Source organism: Osmerus mordax, chromosome 2 (assembly GCF_038355195.1).
Source record: "Osmerus mordax isolate fOsmMor3 chromosome 2, fOsmMor3.pri, whole genome shotgun sequence".
Taxonomy (NCBI): Eukaryota; Metazoa; Chordata; class Actinopteri; order Osmeriformes; family Osmeridae; genus Osmerus; species Osmerus mordax.
The window spans coordinates 6,084,737-6,103,588 of record NC_090051.1 but is presented as its reverse complement, the minus strand read 5'-3'; the positions used below and the strand labels follow the sequence as shown (position 1 = coordinate 6,103,588).

The window sequence follows — 18,852 nt, the reverse complement described above, 5'->3', positions numbered from 1 at the left end:
TCTGTTGTTGAAGCAAACAGGATCGGCTTAGGTGGGTAACGTTAGCACTACAGCTTAGCAAACAAACTATCGTGATTCAACTCAGCTTCAGTTAGCTCTAGCTATCTTGCTGAAAATTTGAAATTGATCTGGACAAACATGCATCTTGAATTGTAGATTTACATGACAACACAGGTTATTTATTTGAATGAAACACAGTCAGGAACATGAAATAAGGTTAGCCCCATTGCCAATAAACTGAATCATCTACCGATGCTAGATACAGGCAGGATACGTTAGCATTGCTAATAAATGTTAGCGACAACATCATACTACAGCTTGCAGTTGTGATAAACATAAGGTTGGAACAGCACCTCTTTTCAGCAACAGCTTCATAGCAAATCCTGCTTTAAATTGTCCCAGGTTTTCAAAACTGTCCTCCGTGAAATGGTTCGAGCAAATGTGTAATTGAGGGTCGAACTGCACAGGGATTTTCTCATAGACAAACATCACAGCCCGTCAAATGTTTGGTTCCTTAGGAAGACTCTGAAATGTGTCAGCATTCCCTGTACAGCCTGGAACACTGCATTTACCATCGTAGTCCATTTTCAATATGCTAGAAAAACGTTCTTCTTTGTAATTCTGTGGAAGTACACAGAGCAGCGTGCAGCAAATTTTGGGGCGTGACCAAGGTACAGACCAGAGCCAAAAATGGTGGAGCAACCGAACTGACGTCAGTTTGGTGGCTTTTTCAAAACCTACCGTTTTAAAGCTATATTTTTTTATTGTGAGATTTGCATAGGAAAGAGGTGTCAATGGACTTTGAGGTTCACTGTATGTCCATTTTACCCACTGAACTGTCATTATTCAACTGTAACAAGGTACATTCGGGTCTGCAATCAATGACCCCTTTAAGCAGAATGCTGCATCAGTCAGTCAGTTACTTCTTAATACAGTTAGTTAAATGGTGAATGACGAGGGTGAATGTCTCTCAAAGATTGGTCAATTAATCCAGGGTTTCCCGCAGCACTTTTCAGTTAAGGCGGCCGCCTAAGCAACACACGCCTGCCGCCTTAACAACGTTGTTTTTTTGTTTTGTTTTTATCGCGATATCCGCCGTTGTCCTGTTTTCTCCCTTCCATTCCAAACTGTGACCAACGCCAGTCTCCCTTCTCTGCAGAACGCATTAGTCTATCGCACAAACTAGCCCGCCCCCCGGTCTGATGGCAAACCCCACTCTACCACCTTAACAAACTAATTTTCTGTGGAAACCCTGCAATCGTTAGTCGATTAATCGTTTGTTGCAGCCCCAGTGTGAGTGTGTGTGTGTGTGTAAGGTGGAAGCAACCCTCACCCAGTACGTCGGGGGGCTCTGTCTGGAAGCCCTCAGGCTGTTGGCCCTGCAGCATGTCCAGCAGGGCCTGCAAGCTGCGCAGGCACAGCGAGGGGTGGGAGAAACGAGTCTCCTTGATCAGCTCGAAGACGCCACACAGCCCGATGCCGATGATCTGGGGGGTTATGATACAGTTACTGTTGAATATAAATAATCCACAGAGAGAGAGACACACACACATTGCACAGCACACAAGAATGGTTCCCAGTCTACACCTCTATACCCCTTGACTCTGGAGGAGGGGATCGATCACTGAATTGCTCCTCTCAAAGATAAAAAAAATAAAATTGAAGGTTTTTCTTTGTTCTCTCTGAGGCTTCAGGTTACTGGGCTTTCGGCCATTTGTGAAGCCCTTTGTGACGTTACCTTTAAAAAAAGTCTATACAAAATAAAGTTTAAATGGAGGTTAAGAAGAACTTCTTGTTGGTTTCCTACTGTGTGTAATCACTGCTTTGTAAGACCCTACAATATCCTAAACACAACCCTCCACTTCAGAGTAGAGCTACTTTGTCATTGGATACCTGTTTAACAGAGTAGCCACTATCATCGTGGTTGTTCTTTAACAATAGCCTTCCTCTATATCTGCTTGGTGAGATCATAGATTACAGAAGAGTCTGGCCTAAAAAAACTAAGGGCCGCCTCTCTGTATTGCCTGTTAAAAAATTAAAGGTCTTTCTGTCTTCCCCCATTAGAGTCAGGAACATGGTTTTATCCCTGCTTATTGGCTGTTTTCCAGTACACTGTTTTGGTTTGTGAGCTGGGGTTAGTATCTAGCTGTACTAGCTCTCATCTGTGCTCTGGGAATGTTCCAGAATATAGACTTGGGACAACAAGGTGGCATGTTAATCAGAACTTTTGGTTTGAGTAGTGTGTACTGTACACCCACACATATTCCCTGTGTGTAGTGACAATAAAAAGGGGGGGGGGAGGGAGAGAGAGAGAGAGAGAGCAGGAGTGAGAGAGAGAGAAAGAGAGAGAAAGAGATAGTGAGAGAGAGAGGGCGAGAGAGAGAGGGCGAGAGAGAGAGGGCGAGAGAGAGAGAGAGAGAGAGAGAATAAGTGTAGGAGCAACAGAAGAAAAAGTTATAGAGATAAAGTAGCAGCCAGCAAATTACAAACAGAGTACCGTATTTTTCGGAAAATAAGCCGCATTTTCTATAAACCGCACCCCACCAGAATGGGAGCTTTGTGTTCGTAAATCTGAGTATAAACCGCACTGGAATATATGCCGCACTTGATACGGGACAATGATACCAAGCAATGCAGGAGTATAGGCAGGACAGCATGCCGTTGTGTAACACACTTGGTTAAAATTAAAATTAAAATAAAAAAAAAGAAAGAAAGTAAGTAGCGTTAAGTGCGTAATGTATGTTTTCTATTGCCCGGGAATTAACTAATATTTACCTTTAGACGCGTGAGTTCTAAATAAATATTTCCGATGGTCCCCAAAGCGTAAGTTATTTTTCCGGAACGGTAGCAAGCTAGCTTTAGTTAGCTTCCGGCTAAGTTAGCTAGCATAATACTCGTAGCAATGCTACTACCATGCTAGCAGACATCCCAACCTGCAAAAACTAAATTCAGGGAGGTGGCTTCACCGGCTACACATATGCGACGTTACGCTGTGAGACCCGCATTCGAACGATCACATTTGTGCAATGCTACTCCTTAACGGGTTAAACAGCATTTACGAAAAAAGTGTTTCTACTGTTATTTTGTTATAAAAACATTCTATAAGCCGCTTCAAAATATAAACCGCACCCCCACAAGAACATTTTTTAATCGGGTTATAAACCGCGGTTTTATTTCTGGTTTAAATACGGTAAGCAGCAGAGTGAAGACAGACAGACATGGTCACAGAGATAGAACAGCAGAGAAAGAGTTACATAGAGAGAGAACAGCAGAGAAAGGTCAGAAATCCTCCTAGGCAGAGGTTAAAGCCTCTGATAGCCTGGCTCTCATTATCATATCAGCTCTGTGAATACCCACCCACAGATACAGTCTGGGGACAGTGGGTGGAAAAGAAAGACTTCTACACTACTATCAGGTAACAGGTTACAACAACTAACACTACCTAGACAAGACGATAGACAGACAGACACACATGCCACCGTTCAGACACACACAAAAAAAACACATATAGGAAAAAAACAAACAGCTAAGTTGCACCATTAGCCAACCAACCGTAAACCACAGATTCAGGATGGGAATGGTGGAAAAAAACTAGCAGTATAAGGTGATTGTGTCTGATGTTATTGTATATTATACTAGAGAGGGGACAATTTCTGGGGAAATACTGAGGTGTGCTTGTGTCGGTTGCAGATGGGTCAATTTCGTTATAAAAATCTTACAACTGATATTTCTGTACATTTTAAGTAGTCATACTTATTATTTATGAAGATTGCATAGATTGAAAAGCATACATTTGTTGCTGCTCATTTACCAAAATACTAAATGAAGTGTAGAATGAAACAGGGTTCTCTTATTTCCCTTAGTGCAAGAGGGAATGGTGATAGGCTATGTAGCGGCCTCACATAGTTGAAACAGTTGCCTCAAAACGAAGAAATTGGGGAATCTTGAATATTGAGTAATAAATTGCCCTAACCTATATCATCACTTTGAATTCCCCTCAAGTTTTTCCCATCTAATGATATTGTTAAACATTTACTCATATTGCATTTCATTAATAAATTCTAACAACGTTGTCACTGACAGTATCTTAGCTAGAATCACGATTTAAACAGTACCATCTGCAAACTGAAAATATGCCCCCAAAAACGTAAATAAGATGGAAATGTATTTCTGGAAAACTGGCTAACATAAACAGTGTTTCCTCTATGTTGATTTAGAAATTTCTGCCGCCACGGTATCAGAAATAGGGCTGTACAAAAGGCTGTCTATCAGCAGTGATTGTTAGAGTGCATGTCGGAGAATAGCACGGACACGCGCTTCACACCGCAGTTGAGATTGCATGTGTGCGTCCTTGAGAACTGTAAATTGTATAGCTTATGTTGTCAGTTCATTTAAGCGTGTTATTGTATTAATCTATAGTTCCTGCAAATTTTCTTTGATTTTCTTTGTTTGTATTCTTCACCTGCTAGCTAAATTTCACGTTTGTTGATTCGATAGCGATTGCTGCCCTTGCTCACGTTTGTATTGTAGGTGCATTATTATTATGAAGTAGTTTTAATTAATAAATAGAGGGTTTATTGTTATTATTTGCTACAGAATGCTTAGCCTATCAAGATCAAATGAAGCAGACAGTGTACATGCTTTCGAGTGGCCTACCTTAATCGATAGGCTAGTCTACTGACCATTTACAATATGTTTTACGTCAATTATTAATTGGCAGCATTTATGCCATTGAGAACATACTTTATGAGTGGAAGGGGTGTCTTTAAGTAGCCTAACCTTATTGCATTTGGGGAAATAGGACGAAAATATGTGCAATATGACATTATCTATTAGACTATTACATTAACCTGCTCTGAAATATAGCATTAGGCTATATTTGTGCCCCCACTGCCAAAATAAATCCTACAGGAAAATTGTTAAACAAGTTTACTAGAAGTGATCATTTGTCAGTAACAACGTCCCTGTCTGAAGAACGGGGTAAAAAACATAAAATTATACCTAAACCGTCAAATGGAACGTTCGCGGAGATAAAAGCAATGCAATCGGGACCAAGACGAACATTTTGACACTGACATTGTCTATGTACTGCAAATATTTACATTTGTTACAGGGTGGAGAAAATAACAATATATATGAGAGAGAATATAGGTTGGGCCTTGTCAAAGGCAAGCACACCCAAATGCTTGCACCCAATTTCACCCAAGCACATTACAAATCAAATTTATTATCATCATTACTACTAGTCAAACAACACCAGCGATGAAGACAGGCAGACCCAGAAACATCCGTCATCCAGGCATCCAGACGCACACAGCCTACCTTAGGCAGCTTGACGGTGGCCTCGCGGTACTCCTCCTCTTCTTCGCTGTCCGAATCTCCGCTCTGGACGGAGCTCCGGGACGCCAGGGCCAGAGACGCCTCCCGCTGCTGCCAGTCCAGCACACAGTGGCGCACATTGCAGTACACATTGAATGCTGATGGGTTGCTGTGCAACTTGATGTCCGGCACACAGAAGGCCCCATCGAGACTCTCGGTCTGGGGACAAGGAGTGTGGGGGGGAAACAGTGTCAGAAACCTGTAGACCTAAAGAAATATTTGGAACTGAAGTCGTGTGCTAGTAGGTTGAGGCCACATGAGGTGAACATAGCTCAAAAGTCAAAGAAAGAAGAGAAAAAGAAGAATGCAAATGGGTGGACGGGAAACAAGAACATGGGCAGAAAGAAAGAAATAGATACGGAAGGAAAGAGGGATCAGAATTAGATTAATTCGCCAAGTGAGTTTACACATACAAGGAATTTACTGTGGCATGAAGGTGCAAACGATAAACATATAAGAATCTTAACTATGAAAGTAGAAAGCTAGTAGATGAAGTTCAAGTACATGAACACGGGATGGGACAAAAAAAGGTTCAGAGTGATCTGAAAGCAGGCGCCAATCCAATACCCATTTACAGGAGTGAGGGACATTTGAAGGATTTCATAATGGAGGCAGGATGGACAACGTCAAGTGTAGGTCAATATGCAGGGCGCTCATATACAGACAAGGACACGTGTGTGAGGACACACATCATTGGCTCCCTACGCAAACCAATCTACCTACAGGCCTTCCAAGCACTGTAGGAGACAGATCCTGTCGTATTATCGTGAAAACATGCGTTCTTTCAGCCTTTCTCCCTTTCTTTCTGTCTTTCAGACGCCCGGGTTTTTAAAACACGGATCTTGTCAATAAGTCTGTGCAGGATGGCGAGTTGATGACCAGAAACAGCTCTGATGTCATAAGTGGAGCCAATCATGCAATTTAAGGGAATATGCAGTTTAGCTTTGGCAGGATCTGCTTTCTCTGAGCAAACAGCGCTCGCAGACTAACTCACAGTCCTCAGGCTACCTCAGGAGACATGGGTATTGATTGACTGCTTGCTTTGCCCCACCCGCAGAATTGCATTTTTGGCAAAGAAATGACAGAGGGTGATGTCATTCTTTTAGGACGACAGGTCGTCCATTTAGGACGAAAGCTCATTCATTCTTTCCCCACCCCTTTCCATCCTTCCCTCCTGTTCATTCATTCCACTCTCTTCCGGCCCCCCTGCCCCATCTCTCCTAATGCCACTACAGCAGTCTGTATAGGGATACAGTATGCCTGCAAAAAAAGCATTTATCATTTATCATACAGAACGGTTCCTGGGGAAGAAGGCTGGATCTCATTTAAATGGGGCCTGAAATATATGTATTATATTTTTTACCAAAAGTTATTTTGGGATGTTTAACTGTTAACAAAAACTTACCAAAAATTATTTCAAAATAGTTTCAAAAATCTTTAGAAATTTTTCAAAAAACAGCAAAAATAATAGCAGTCAAACTGGAAACAGGTCCTTTTATTAGTCTGTGATCTTTGAAACCTCCTTGTCAGAGAGGACAACGCTAGCCACAGAAGGAACCGTGGGGTGTAGACTGAGTGAGGGAGACTGGTGTACAACGAATGAACCCCAAAAGCATGGCCAACGAGAAACAGAATGGAATGGGGAGGAAATGGAGCGTTCTGGTCCACCCAGTCATTTAATGTGGATGTAATATTTGATCTGAGCTGAAAGCATTCAATGTGGTACCAGTCAGTTTAAGCGTGAGGTTGTACAACATCACCATAGTAACGCTGACCCTACTCTTCTATTGGGCCTTAAGCAAGATGATGTCGTGTAGAGCGACTGCCTTACTGTAGTGAGAAAGAGCTCATTAATAATTTCATTGTCTTAGTCATACCAAAACCAAGCATGTGAAGGCATTTCTATATAAGGCAAAACTGGCAGTTAAACCTGTGTAGTGTGGTTCCCCCCCCCCCCCCCCCCCCCCTCTCTCTCTTGTGACCTAATATGCAAAACCTCCATTCGTTCCAGTCAATGTGGGGAGAAGTGGCAGCTGCTTACTGTGGGGCCTAATTAAATGTTCTTCTTTCAGTTTATGAATCATACAACAGGGGACAAAAGAATAGCCTCATAAAGATGGAACCTCCACTCTCCATTAGAATGGGATGACAGTATTAGCAGACTGCGATCGAGTCAGAAAGATATGTAAGAGCGTCTGACTGGTATCCCCGCTTGCTCACTTGCCTGTCTGATTGGCCACATGCTCTCCTGCTTTCTCACTTGGTACCTTGCCTGTCTGCAGAACCAGCAAGCCTCTCCTTAAAGGAAACATTTGAGATTGAGAAGGAAGCCTGCCTTTCTTTATTGACAGTGAGTGTATCAGAACATATTTTAAATACCAGAGCCCAACCCTGTGCTACACAGCAGAGTGCCAAATAAAAATTCATACACATACTATAGGCTTCGCAGCACTCTGATGAGAACATTTGCCCATTTCAATCCCAATAAACTACATTTCCATGCATCCCAACGTATGAATGATTCACAAAACAACTGACAGTTTATCTACCTCTCTGTCTGCCTGTCTGTTTCTCCGCCTCCCAGTCCCCCACTCCCCCTTATATTTGTTTGTTTGTTTGTTTGTCTTCCTACCCTCCAGTCTCTTTGTCACACTCTTCCCATCCTGCCTTTCCCTGCTCGTCTGTCCCTCAGTCTGCCTGTCTGACAGTGTTTGTCTCCCTGGAAGTCTGGTAAGGTATTGGGGTGGAGGATGAGGATAAACGAGTGGAGGATTAGCTATGTTTGCCCTACTCTCAAACATTAATCTCTCCAGCCGTCTTCCTGTGAACTTGTCTCTCACAATGCTCAAGGGAAAAAATTCTCAAGAAAGTCAAAAGATTCACAGACCACCATAGAACAGACACCATCAGATGGGGGATATGCAGACAGTTTGACTGGGGAGGAAGTGCTTTGTTTTGGGCCTATCTTGTTAGCTGTACATTCTCTCAACAGTTGCAGATTAGCCTTGATACAAGGACACGCAGAGATGTTGTCTGACACAAGCAGAGCTGGAGGCAGGGTGACTGTTGTTGTTCAAACATGGAACACAGGTCGCTCAGCAACAGAAGTGCACGGAGCTCAAGAAGGCGCCACTCCCAAAACTGCCTCTCCCCCCCCCCCCCCCCCCCCCCCCCCCCCCCCCATCACCTTGTGTGAGAGCTGCTGGCTCCTGATCAAATCGTGGCTAATTAAAACCATGTTCCTGGCATACTCTTTAAAGATGGTGCCGTGGAATCTAATCCATTAAAAACTGTTATCGTTATCATCAATCTGTGGAGATTACTTAATATAGAGGGGAAACAAGCATTGAGCCTGCTTGTGCATGCCTAGAGCCAAGGCTGTATAGTTATGTTAATGCCATGAACATTTTAATTTTAATATCCTGACTGCATTGGTAAAGATGAAAGCATGTATGCAGAAATGGAAAATAAAATGTCCTTCCTTACCTTTGTTCTTGACTTGACTTTTGATTTCACTTTTTGTCGCCTCTTTAGTTTCTTCTTACTCAAAACTTTCTTACCCCTGAAAAAAACACATTGGTCAGCATTTTTTGTATTAGATATACGCTATAAGCCACACACAAGATAACAAAATGATGAATAATTGGTAACATCTTATAGAAAAAGGTCAAGTCCTATGTCAGGACATTTTGGAGTTGGTAGGGCGAATGATGTCAACAGTTTACATAAGCTCTGACTGAACTTTGAGCACAACATCCCAACGCCAAGTTCTTAGTATTGCATACATGAACACATTTAGATTCTATGCTGCCTCTATCTAAACATATTTCAGTATTCCAAAAGTGTCTAAAAACAAACCCTTGCTGCAAGATGTCTTACAAGACTGGCAGAACCTGCGACTCAGAGATTAATTGTGATACAACAAGGCACACATAACTACAGCCTTAATACCAGACTCAATTATGCTAAATAGACATAGGTTGATGGTGAGAATACAGAACAAAAGTATACATCCTGAATGTAAACCTAGGAAGGTCGTTTCCCCAGATTTAAACTGCTTATAGACCTCTCTTTTTTAATTCCTACAAGAGTTTATCAGCCAACACACTGTCTTGGGTTTCTCCCTCAGATCTACTGAGCCAACTTCTGACATCCTCAAAGGGAGTGTGTGCATAGTCCCCACTAACATCCAAGCCAAAATCAATCTCCTAATTGATGTGCAAAGTCACAGCAACAGGAATGGCTGCACCATTGACTCCTATGCTTAACGTAAACAAACGCCTCAAAACAGCATCTTGATGAGAGGCTGAATGCTGGTTTTGACAAGTGAGAGACACCATTACGCCTGACCTGCCCAGGTTACATCCATAAAGCAGCTCTGTGCTTTGTCAACACAGTGCCCAGATAGGAATGTTCAGACCGTGTATCCTAGTTCATAGGTGAAAGGAAAATTAGTGTATGTGACATACAAAGAACATATTATGAAAATTATGTTAGACCCAAAGCTGTCAAAAATAAATACTTCAGTCAAATCAACCAATGCTTGGTGACAATTCGGTCATCTCTGAGTTTCAGGAAAAACAAGAAAGTAGCACGAAAGAAAGTAAGCTCTATACAGAGCTAGTCGAAGAGTTGGCCAGGGCTGGGTTCACTCGAAAGCAACAACAAATAATTAACAAACAAAAAAACGCCCACTGTTGATGACGCATCCTAATGGTTACGCTCAAAAGTGGTGAAAACGCGGAATAGTTTGCTAAATAGCACTATGGTTGCAAGAATACTGAACAGAACTGGTGCAAGAACCTGAGCTAATTTGGTGGAAAAGGGATATTTTATCCAGTCATTATCGAGATGACGTAAGTGTAACCCAGAGGTTGCGCCAGGGAGCAGGACAGAGCCAGGGATTGCTAGCCAACTAGAGCTAGGTATAAACAAGCTAGCTAAATCTCTAACTCTGTCTACCCAGAACATGCACTAAGCAAAATATATTTAAGACATGGATAAATGTCCATTCAGTAAAAATTCCGTGGTATTACAGCCACCATTTTTAAGTTGCAACGTTTCGTTTGACAGGGAAGGGCTGATGGCTAACCTCACAGTGTAGTGACGCTGCACTGGGCCCTCGTTCTGCTCAAACCACATAGCAACACATAGCTTGCCCGCCTTTGAAAATGAATATCTTATACACTTATATTGCTAATTATATTGCATTTTTATGTAGTACTAAAAGGATTTATTAATTACATTGTTATTGTAACATTCGGCAGATAGGTGATACCTAGATAGCCAGCTAGGGAGGTGCAAAATAAATTTGTCTCTACTCCGTCATAAGGACTCCTCGTTTTGGTACACAATAATGAAGGCACGTCATGTGGGACAGTAGGGGCGGGGCAGGTTGCACTGTGATGCATATTTTACACGCAACACATTGTATATCTCTAAAATGTTGACTAATTGAGGTGTTACACCGTAGCCATTTAACTGTTCCCTTGAATAGAACTTATTCCATAAAACTGACTACACTAATGGTTTGCCCAAGGATGGTGAATAACAGTTATAGACTGAGACCTAACGCTGTTATTGACCTTGCCTTTTTACCATAGAAAATACAAATGTTTTACGACCATTGACTTTATATTATCAATGAGTACTGTACAAGAATAAATGACACAATTTCGGAGAAGTGTCAGTCACTTCTTTGAAACGCAATGCAACCCGCCTTCTTTCTAACTGTGCACCGCGGGGTAGCACACTGAATAAAAAAGGAAACTATTACCACCAAGCAAGCAAAAAAATATGCTAAGGAAGTTAAAAAGCTAACAACATAGCCTAGTTGGGAAGCTAAAAGATGCTAACTTTACAATGCCACAAACAATTGCATATAGCAATGTGAGTGAAAGAACAGTATGTGGAAACCAAACAGATTAGCTGGCTTGCTTGTTGGTTTGACAGAGAGCTAACGTTAGCTAGCTAGCTCCGTATCTTTCTAGCTAACATCTATAACAATGCTAGCAAGCAGCAAGCTAAGTGTCAGGTGAGCATAACCCTCAACAAATTCCCCGTCTGACTACAATACCAAACCTACCTTCCTTGGTTTATTCCTTGCTCTTTGTCATTGATAGCTGTGGTGTAAATCCTCCTATATCTTTCCGCCAAAGCTCGTCCTGAGAGTAGAAGCTGGTACCGACTCCGGCAATCCGACTGAGCCCCGGGGATTGGACACGACCCCATACCCGAACCAATAGTGGAGAAATCGGCTCCAGAAATCACCCTGACACCCAGCCCCATCGACGGCGATGATGAGGAGGGCAGAATCCCTCCACCGGCTGCCGCTGCCGCAGCAGCACACATCATCGTTTTGGAGAACAATGCATATACATCAAAAATACAATAGCTAGCAAACTAACTAGATAACTGTCAGTGGAAAAAATCCTAAATATCATTTTATTTGGTCATCTCGATAAGAATTAAAGACAGCAAAGAAGATTGTGTCCAGTCTTCTCTCAAATTTAAAACGACATAAAAGCCGATGTGGTGCAACTGCGCGAAGACAGCTAGGCTTCCGATCCTCGAATGTGAAAACAGTCCTTTAGATCCCGAGAATTTTGAATATCAAGCCATACTTAGTTTCCACTTCAGATACAACTAAAGAATCGCGTTCAAAAATGTGTTTTAAAGGGCTTTGTATTTGTCTGTTGTTTCAATGTTTCTTGACCCCGGATAGGTAGCCGCAGCGTCAGTTGTGCTGCCATCTTAGCTTCATCATCCCTCCCTGCGCGTTTACTGTTTAGCATGCTGGGATATTTCCATACCATGGACATAGTAACGTAGTAGTGGTATTACTTGGAATCACGGCGCTGTACCAGCCACTGAAAATCAAATGTTCATTTACATATTTTTCATTTCGTGTTTTAATAGTGAATTTCTTGAGTGAATTTTACCATTAAAAATTGCCGTAACTTGAGTTGCACAATAAATAAATATCAGGGGGACAATTCCATTATTATTCACACTCAAGGACAAGATACTACACTTCCCGTAGCAAATAATTAAGTAGCCTTAGCATTTACCGTTGTTTCGAGCAGGCCTACGATAGAACATGCTTTGGGTTATATCCCAAGACAACCGAACACCAGTGGAAAGACCTAACAGCTATTTATCACACCCGCGGTTGATGTCTACTTAATTTAAATTTAAAAAGTATTGGTTTGTGTCAACAGGCCTGAAAACAATAATAATTCAATATCTATGGGAGGACAAAAAATGCTTTTTTTGTAATGTTTTATTTAGGAATACAAGATGGATCCCATGGGAACACATAAACAAACCTAAATCATTCAGTCATATGGCGCATCCATCTATACATTGAGCCTTCCGTGTCCATCAATCCAGTCAGGAAGCTTAAAACCCAAACTGATGGGCGTAGGGGTGATGTCAGGCGGTAAAATGGGTGCGCTACGTAGCAGGATTGGGGAGGGGAGCAGGATGCTCATCGGATACCAAGGAAACAAGCCAGAGATGCAAGAACAGGTTAATATACTGAACAACACGGACCGTCTCTCACACACAGGAACAACAGTACCACAGTGTCTTTAGCAATGTCCAAGTGACATTGTTACCTGAATTTATTTGTAGTAGGCTACTGTTTCTGTGCATATTGTTTTCACAAGTGTGGGTGTGCATGCTGTGTCCTGAAAGGAAATAAAAATATGCTGTCAATCTTGTGGTGATGATTTATTGGTTGTGATGCATTTGTTCAGGCCTCGCAACCTTAGAATGAACATATTATATATTGTAGCAACCTAGGAAGCATCCAATAAAAACGTCTGACTCTAGTGTAACCACCACAAGTACTTTTGAAATTACACAATTAAACTAAATGATGGACATTTACATTAAAGATCCCATGGCATGCTATTTTTGGATGCTATAGCCCTCAGTGGTCCCCATGTAGGCTACTGTATCTGAAGTCTCTTTCCCGAAATTCAGCCTTGATGCAGAATTACAGCTACTATGAGCCGTCCCACAATGAGCCTGACTTAGGACGTGCCATTTCTGTGTCTATAGCTTTAAAGATCCTGCAAAACAAATTCCATGATTTGCTTCTCAGTACATTATATAGTGTGAAATGAGTTCCTGAAAGCAAAGCGCGAAAACTTTGTCGCACTGAAATGTGGAGTTAGACCGTAGAACAGTTTCTCTTCCGTTTTCAGATCAGGTTTTAATGGGCGGAGCCAAAATAATACCTTTCTACGTCATTTTGACCCATCTACGTCATATCACTGAATGGCTCCTCCTGCTGTACTGTTATTGTAGCCTACATCAGCTAGCTACCTAGCTTCAGGATGTTTCCCTCCACCCGCAACCGCATCTTTCCTGGATGCAAGAATTCAGCTGCGCTGCAACGCGATTTAATTTCCCTATTGATGATGAAAGGAAAAATAGGTGGCTTGATTTTGTGAAGAGCCATGCTGATGGAAAGCTTCAGATAAACTCCAACAGGCGCCTCTGCAGTGGCCATTTCACGGCAGATAGTTTTAACATAGACCAGAGACAGACGGGGTTCAGGGACACACTTCTCTTGCAGCGCGGAGCCGTACCGAGCATCGCCCTCCCGGCCGTTCCTCCTCCGGTCGCACCTGGATCATCCACCGACGCCAACAGTTCATCACTCAGTTCTGTGTGCTTATTATAATTATACTAGATCACTTATCCATAGGTATCTCTGCTATGAGTTAGTGCAAACCGCTAACTTGATATTAGGCTACTCGTAGAATGAGGTATTTTGGTGAAATGGTAGCTAATGTGCTAGAAGTAGTTGGAGAGCTCACTGTCTGCTGTCTCTGGTGTCCATTTTTTACTCCTGTGTTACAGCTCAGGGTAACATTTCATTTATATGCATCTGTATGTTTCACTCATTGAACAAATACATTCTAATTATATACTGTTTTGTTCGGCTTGACGTAGCGTCCATTACCTGGGTCGGAGGTAGGCGGAGCTTCAGCTCCTTCAGGCGACACGCCCCTTCAGTCTCAAGCACAGAAGAGTGCTGATTTTGTCAGGATTTCAAAGCCAAATTTCAAAGCCTAAATTGGATGGGTAGATAATAACACATTCTTCTGTGGTGTGGTGAACTTGAAACTCGTTTTCAATTCCACTTTGGATCTTTAAAAGTAAAAAGTATCAGTATTGGTATCGGCCATATTTAGCTACTAATATTTTCGCCCACCCTTTTTGGAAACCCTGCAGACCAGAGCACCAATCAGAGTGGGCTGGGACATGATAAAGCCAAACTGGCAGATATTTTTTTATTTAAATTTGATGTCGAAGTGCTTATCAAAACAACGCCGATCGCGGCACTGCACTCCGACATGTATTATAAAGAGGACACATGCAAAATATGAACTTTGCAGAGTGCCCGGTTCTTGAGTTGATAGTGGGAAACTAAACCATTTCTAATTTGTACACACACACAGGGGCGTCTTAATAGCACTTGAGGCCCCTGGGCTATGGACTTTTTTGTTCATTTTTTGAGGCCCCCCACACGCTAATCGCACAATCGCACGAGTTGCTTGTATTGTTATTTACATTCCGTTGCACGGTTTAGGCTGATATTCAGTTTTTGTGGCAAAAAGTTCCTTGTGTCAACGAAGGGAACTCAGTGCTAGCCTACGTCACAACGTCAGCACACGTTAGCAACGACGCATGGATACAACGTGCATTGCTGTTGCACAGCAAGTATCGTATCGTGCCGTGGTGTACTAGCAGCATTATACATTTAAGCAATTCAAGACTTGCATGTACAGTAAGTAATGTCACAATAAATTATGTATTTAAACTCACGCTTGTGTTGTGCGTCGCTGTATTCAATGCCACAGCCAAAACTTTATGTCAAAAGAAACGTTTTTAATATCTGGCGCATTCAAACAATCCCCTCAGTGAAGTTTGGCTACCAACAGCAGCTAGGCTAGCTTGCTCGTAGCACAATTCAACTTCTCCACGCAGGGCTCTAGACTGAGACCAAAAAGTCGCGTTTGAGGGCATATTTTCAGTTAGCAGATCGTACTGTACCGTTTGAATCGCGATTCCATCTGAAAAACACTTGTTAGAATAGCTTGTCTCAAAGGGGGTTCAGCTTGTTTCATATTAAATGGACCCATCTGCAACCGACGCAAGCAAGCACACCCTACAAATTGTACCCTCTTTAGTTTTTGTTACATTTTGTTACATTTTGTTTAGATAAGGGGGATGACACCGCGAATACGGACGTTTATCATCATTATTATTTTGTATTATTATTAAGAGGCCCCTGATTGGTCGAGGCCCCGGGCTTAAGCCCAGGTAAGCCCGTGCATTAAGGCGTCACTGCACACACACACGGATTCCAAGTCAAAATATCCCAAACTATCTTGCTGAAGTTTTTTTTTTTTTTTCAGTTCTGAAATGAATCAGAAAAGGGGAAACTAGCACCCCATTTCTTTTGCTCATGTCAAAGGTGGCATAGACCTTTATATATATGCTAAGCTTTACTGTTTTGACTGATATCGGGAATTTATTGAGAGGTTCTAATATGCATTTGCGTTGCCTATTCATATTGTGTGAGTGACTAGACAAGGTTTAGCTACAGTATGTAAAGTTCTCTTGAATCTTCTTTGCCTCACATCTCAGAAGGCAAAGGAGATATGGGTGACAGCTGAAGACAGACGTGAAGTGATGGTGTTTCTTTTAGGACTATTGGCTCCCTCTAGCGGCCATTTAATATGCTTTTCCAGTTCTGGACCAACAGTTTATGGTTGTTTAAGTTTTACTATAAATCCATGGAAGCACAGGCAGACACAAATGGATTTCTTGCTACTGGTTTATCTGAAGGCTTCTCTCCTAACCCACCTTTCAAATCCACCGTGAAAACTAAACAGACACTAAACACGTGAGAAAATTGAGACCATGTTAGCTTAACATTAAACAATGGCATGCACAGCATGTGGAATTACATTTTATGTTAAACACAGACAAACAAAACACCTCGTTAGCTGCATGCTATAAGTAGGAATAGTCGGAGCCCGTCTACGGAGAGCCTGTCCACTCCCTATTAAGCCCCATTGTACCGAATTTTGTTGCAGTTACACCAGAGTTCCACTGGGGGAGATCGCAGTCGAGTGCAAAATGAATGTGAGTCTATTGAGCTAAATGGCTAAATTTGTCTCTTTTGCCTGATAGTCGTTGAGAAATCTCGAATTTGATTGTAGTTTGTGCATGGGTAACAAGGATTATACGTCGAAAGTTGAATGAACGAGTATTTATGTCCTTTTGATTTCTTACAGAGTGAGTCGTTGCCCATAACACGCTAGCATTCTGATAATGAATGGTGATTGGTTAGTGAAGGACTGACTACGACCAGAGCCATAGAAAAAGAACCAGTAACCAATTGACATTATGTGTTAATATACCGAAAATGTCCGTGAATTGAGATGGTGCTGCTGTCTGTCCCGCCGAAAACCATTCAAACAGGTTGACAGTAGTGATGGGTTGTTCGCGAACGATCCGGCTCTAAGAGCCGGCTCTTGAAGGTGAACGTCGGGAGCTGGCTCGCATATCTGAAGAGCCGACTCTATTTTTTGTAGATTAATACAGCCTATAAAAACTAAATGATTATGAAAGAATGAATTTTTTTTTTGTATTAAAAATAATTGACTAATTCAAAGAACAACAAAAAAATACTTGAAGGCTTAAAGGCGCACACGATCATCCTCACATTCTGTTTCTGTCAATCCTGCATGAGGGAGGGCCGAGCCAACTCACACACAGTCATAGAGTAGTCAAAACTCGGAGGAGAGCCATGACAAATCAATGCATTTTTAAAGATATGTGGTTACGGTCGAGTATGATTTCATTTCATAATTTAATTCAAATTGTTTTCACACCCATCATAGTCAAATTCATAGTTAAAACATGTATTTTTTAAAGAGCCGTTCGGGAGCCAAAAGAGCCGGCTCTTTTTGGTGAGCTGAGCCATACGAGCCGGCTCACGAAAAAGAGCCAGAATGCCCATCACTAGTTGACAGCAGTGGGGTTTTTTTTACTACAGCGAGCTACCGGAACCACGTGACAAAAAATCTCTAGCTTTTTTTGTTTTGTGTCACTGGCAGTGAGTGTTCACAATGTTGTATTTCACTGCATTCTACACCAAAAACGTCTCAGGGAGGACTGCCTTTTGTAGATACGAGTCTGCTGAAGATAGCCAGAATATCGGGTTTCTTTCATTCGTCACTTGCCTGAGAAAGCGACTTCCGTTGGCCAGCTTCATTGAAAACCATTCAAACAGGTTGAGAGCAGTGGTTTTTTTTGGAACTACAGCGAGTTACTTGAACCACGTGATCACGTGTCGGCAAGATCAAAACGTGTCGCAACTCTCTTTTTCAATGGCTCTGACTACGACCAGAGATCCCGCTTGATGCCATCTGAAGCGGAACCAGAATGTCAGAGCATTAGCAACATAGCAACCACATTAGAAACTCTTTCTAGCATGTATATTGACAGGGAGAGCCTAACTTGTCAGCTGTGTTGTCAATGCCTCAAGACAAAAAAGGAAGTGACCAGAGCTTGCCGTAAAGCAGTATCGCTGGTCGTACGATGTGTATGACGTCATTGACATTTTAAAAGGCTTTTTAAGACAAAAAAGCAACTTAAAAAAAATCTAACACCTAGCAGTGTGTATTTTTTTTGCCTCCCCTTTCGAATTCAACATTCTAATTACTAAATGATATCCTGAGAAAAGTGGATTTTGAGGGGTATAGCTCCATAGACCTCCATTCATTCTGCACTGGCCCGTTAGCGCCCTCATATGGAACTAGAGTGGAACTGCAACCAGTTCAGAACCCAGAAGTTTCCAGAGTGGCAGTTCTCCCCTATTAAACATTCTCTGGAATAGTCTTCCTTAAAGGAGTCATTGATTGCAAACCTGATTTTAACTTGTCATCGTTGAATAACGACAGTTCGGTGGGTAAAATGGACATACAGTGAACCTCAAAGTCCATTGACACCTCTTTTCTATCTAAATCTCATAACTTGAAACTGCAGCTGTAAAACGATCGATTTCGAAAAAGCTGAATTAGTGACGTCACAAATGTAGCATCCCCTTTGTCACGCCCCAACATTTACATACAAACCAGCCCTCTGGTGTTCTGGCCCAGGATCTCAGCCATTAGTTTAGCTGCTCGATGCTCTGTGAACTTTCATGGGAATTACGGAGGAGAAAGTTTGGAAGTTTTTTAATTATATTGAAAATGGACCATCGTAAATGCAGTGTTCCAGGCTGTACAGGGAATGCTGACACTTTTCAGAGTCTTCCTAAGGAACCTAACACTCGACGGGCTGTGATTTTCGTCTATGAGAAGATCCCTGTGCAGTTCAATGCTCAATTACACATTTGCTCGAACCATTTCACAGAAGACAGTTTTGAAAACCTGGGACAAT

The 18,852-nt window shown here is 42.0% G+C and overlaps 1 protein-coding gene across 12 annotated transcripts in view; it reads right to left on the bottom strand.

Annotated features, from left to right (window-relative positions):
* The window catches only part of mycbp2 (MYC binding protein 2), a 76,046-nt gene extending 63,911 nt beyond the window's left edge, over nucleotides 1–12,135 (bottom strand). For all 12 annotated transcript variants that reach the window (XM_067229007.1, XM_067229015.1, XM_067229066.1 and 9 more), the window contains exons 1-4: nucleotides 11,465–12,135; nucleotides 8,866–8,941; nucleotides 5,323–5,538; nucleotides 1,334–1,487 (exon numbers count right to left, since the gene is read on the bottom strand). In XM_067229007.1, the coding sequence (XP_067085108.1) occupies nucleotides 1,334–1,487; nucleotides 5,323–5,538; nucleotides 8,866–8,941; nucleotides 11,465–11,733 (715 nt within the window). In that variant the 5' untranslated portion in view covers nucleotides 11,734–12,135. The remainder of the gene's footprint in view (nucleotides 1–1,333; nucleotides 1,488–5,322; nucleotides 5,539–8,865; nucleotides 8,942–11,464) is intronic.
* Between the last annotated feature and the right edge of the window lie 6,717 nt (nucleotides 12,136–18,852).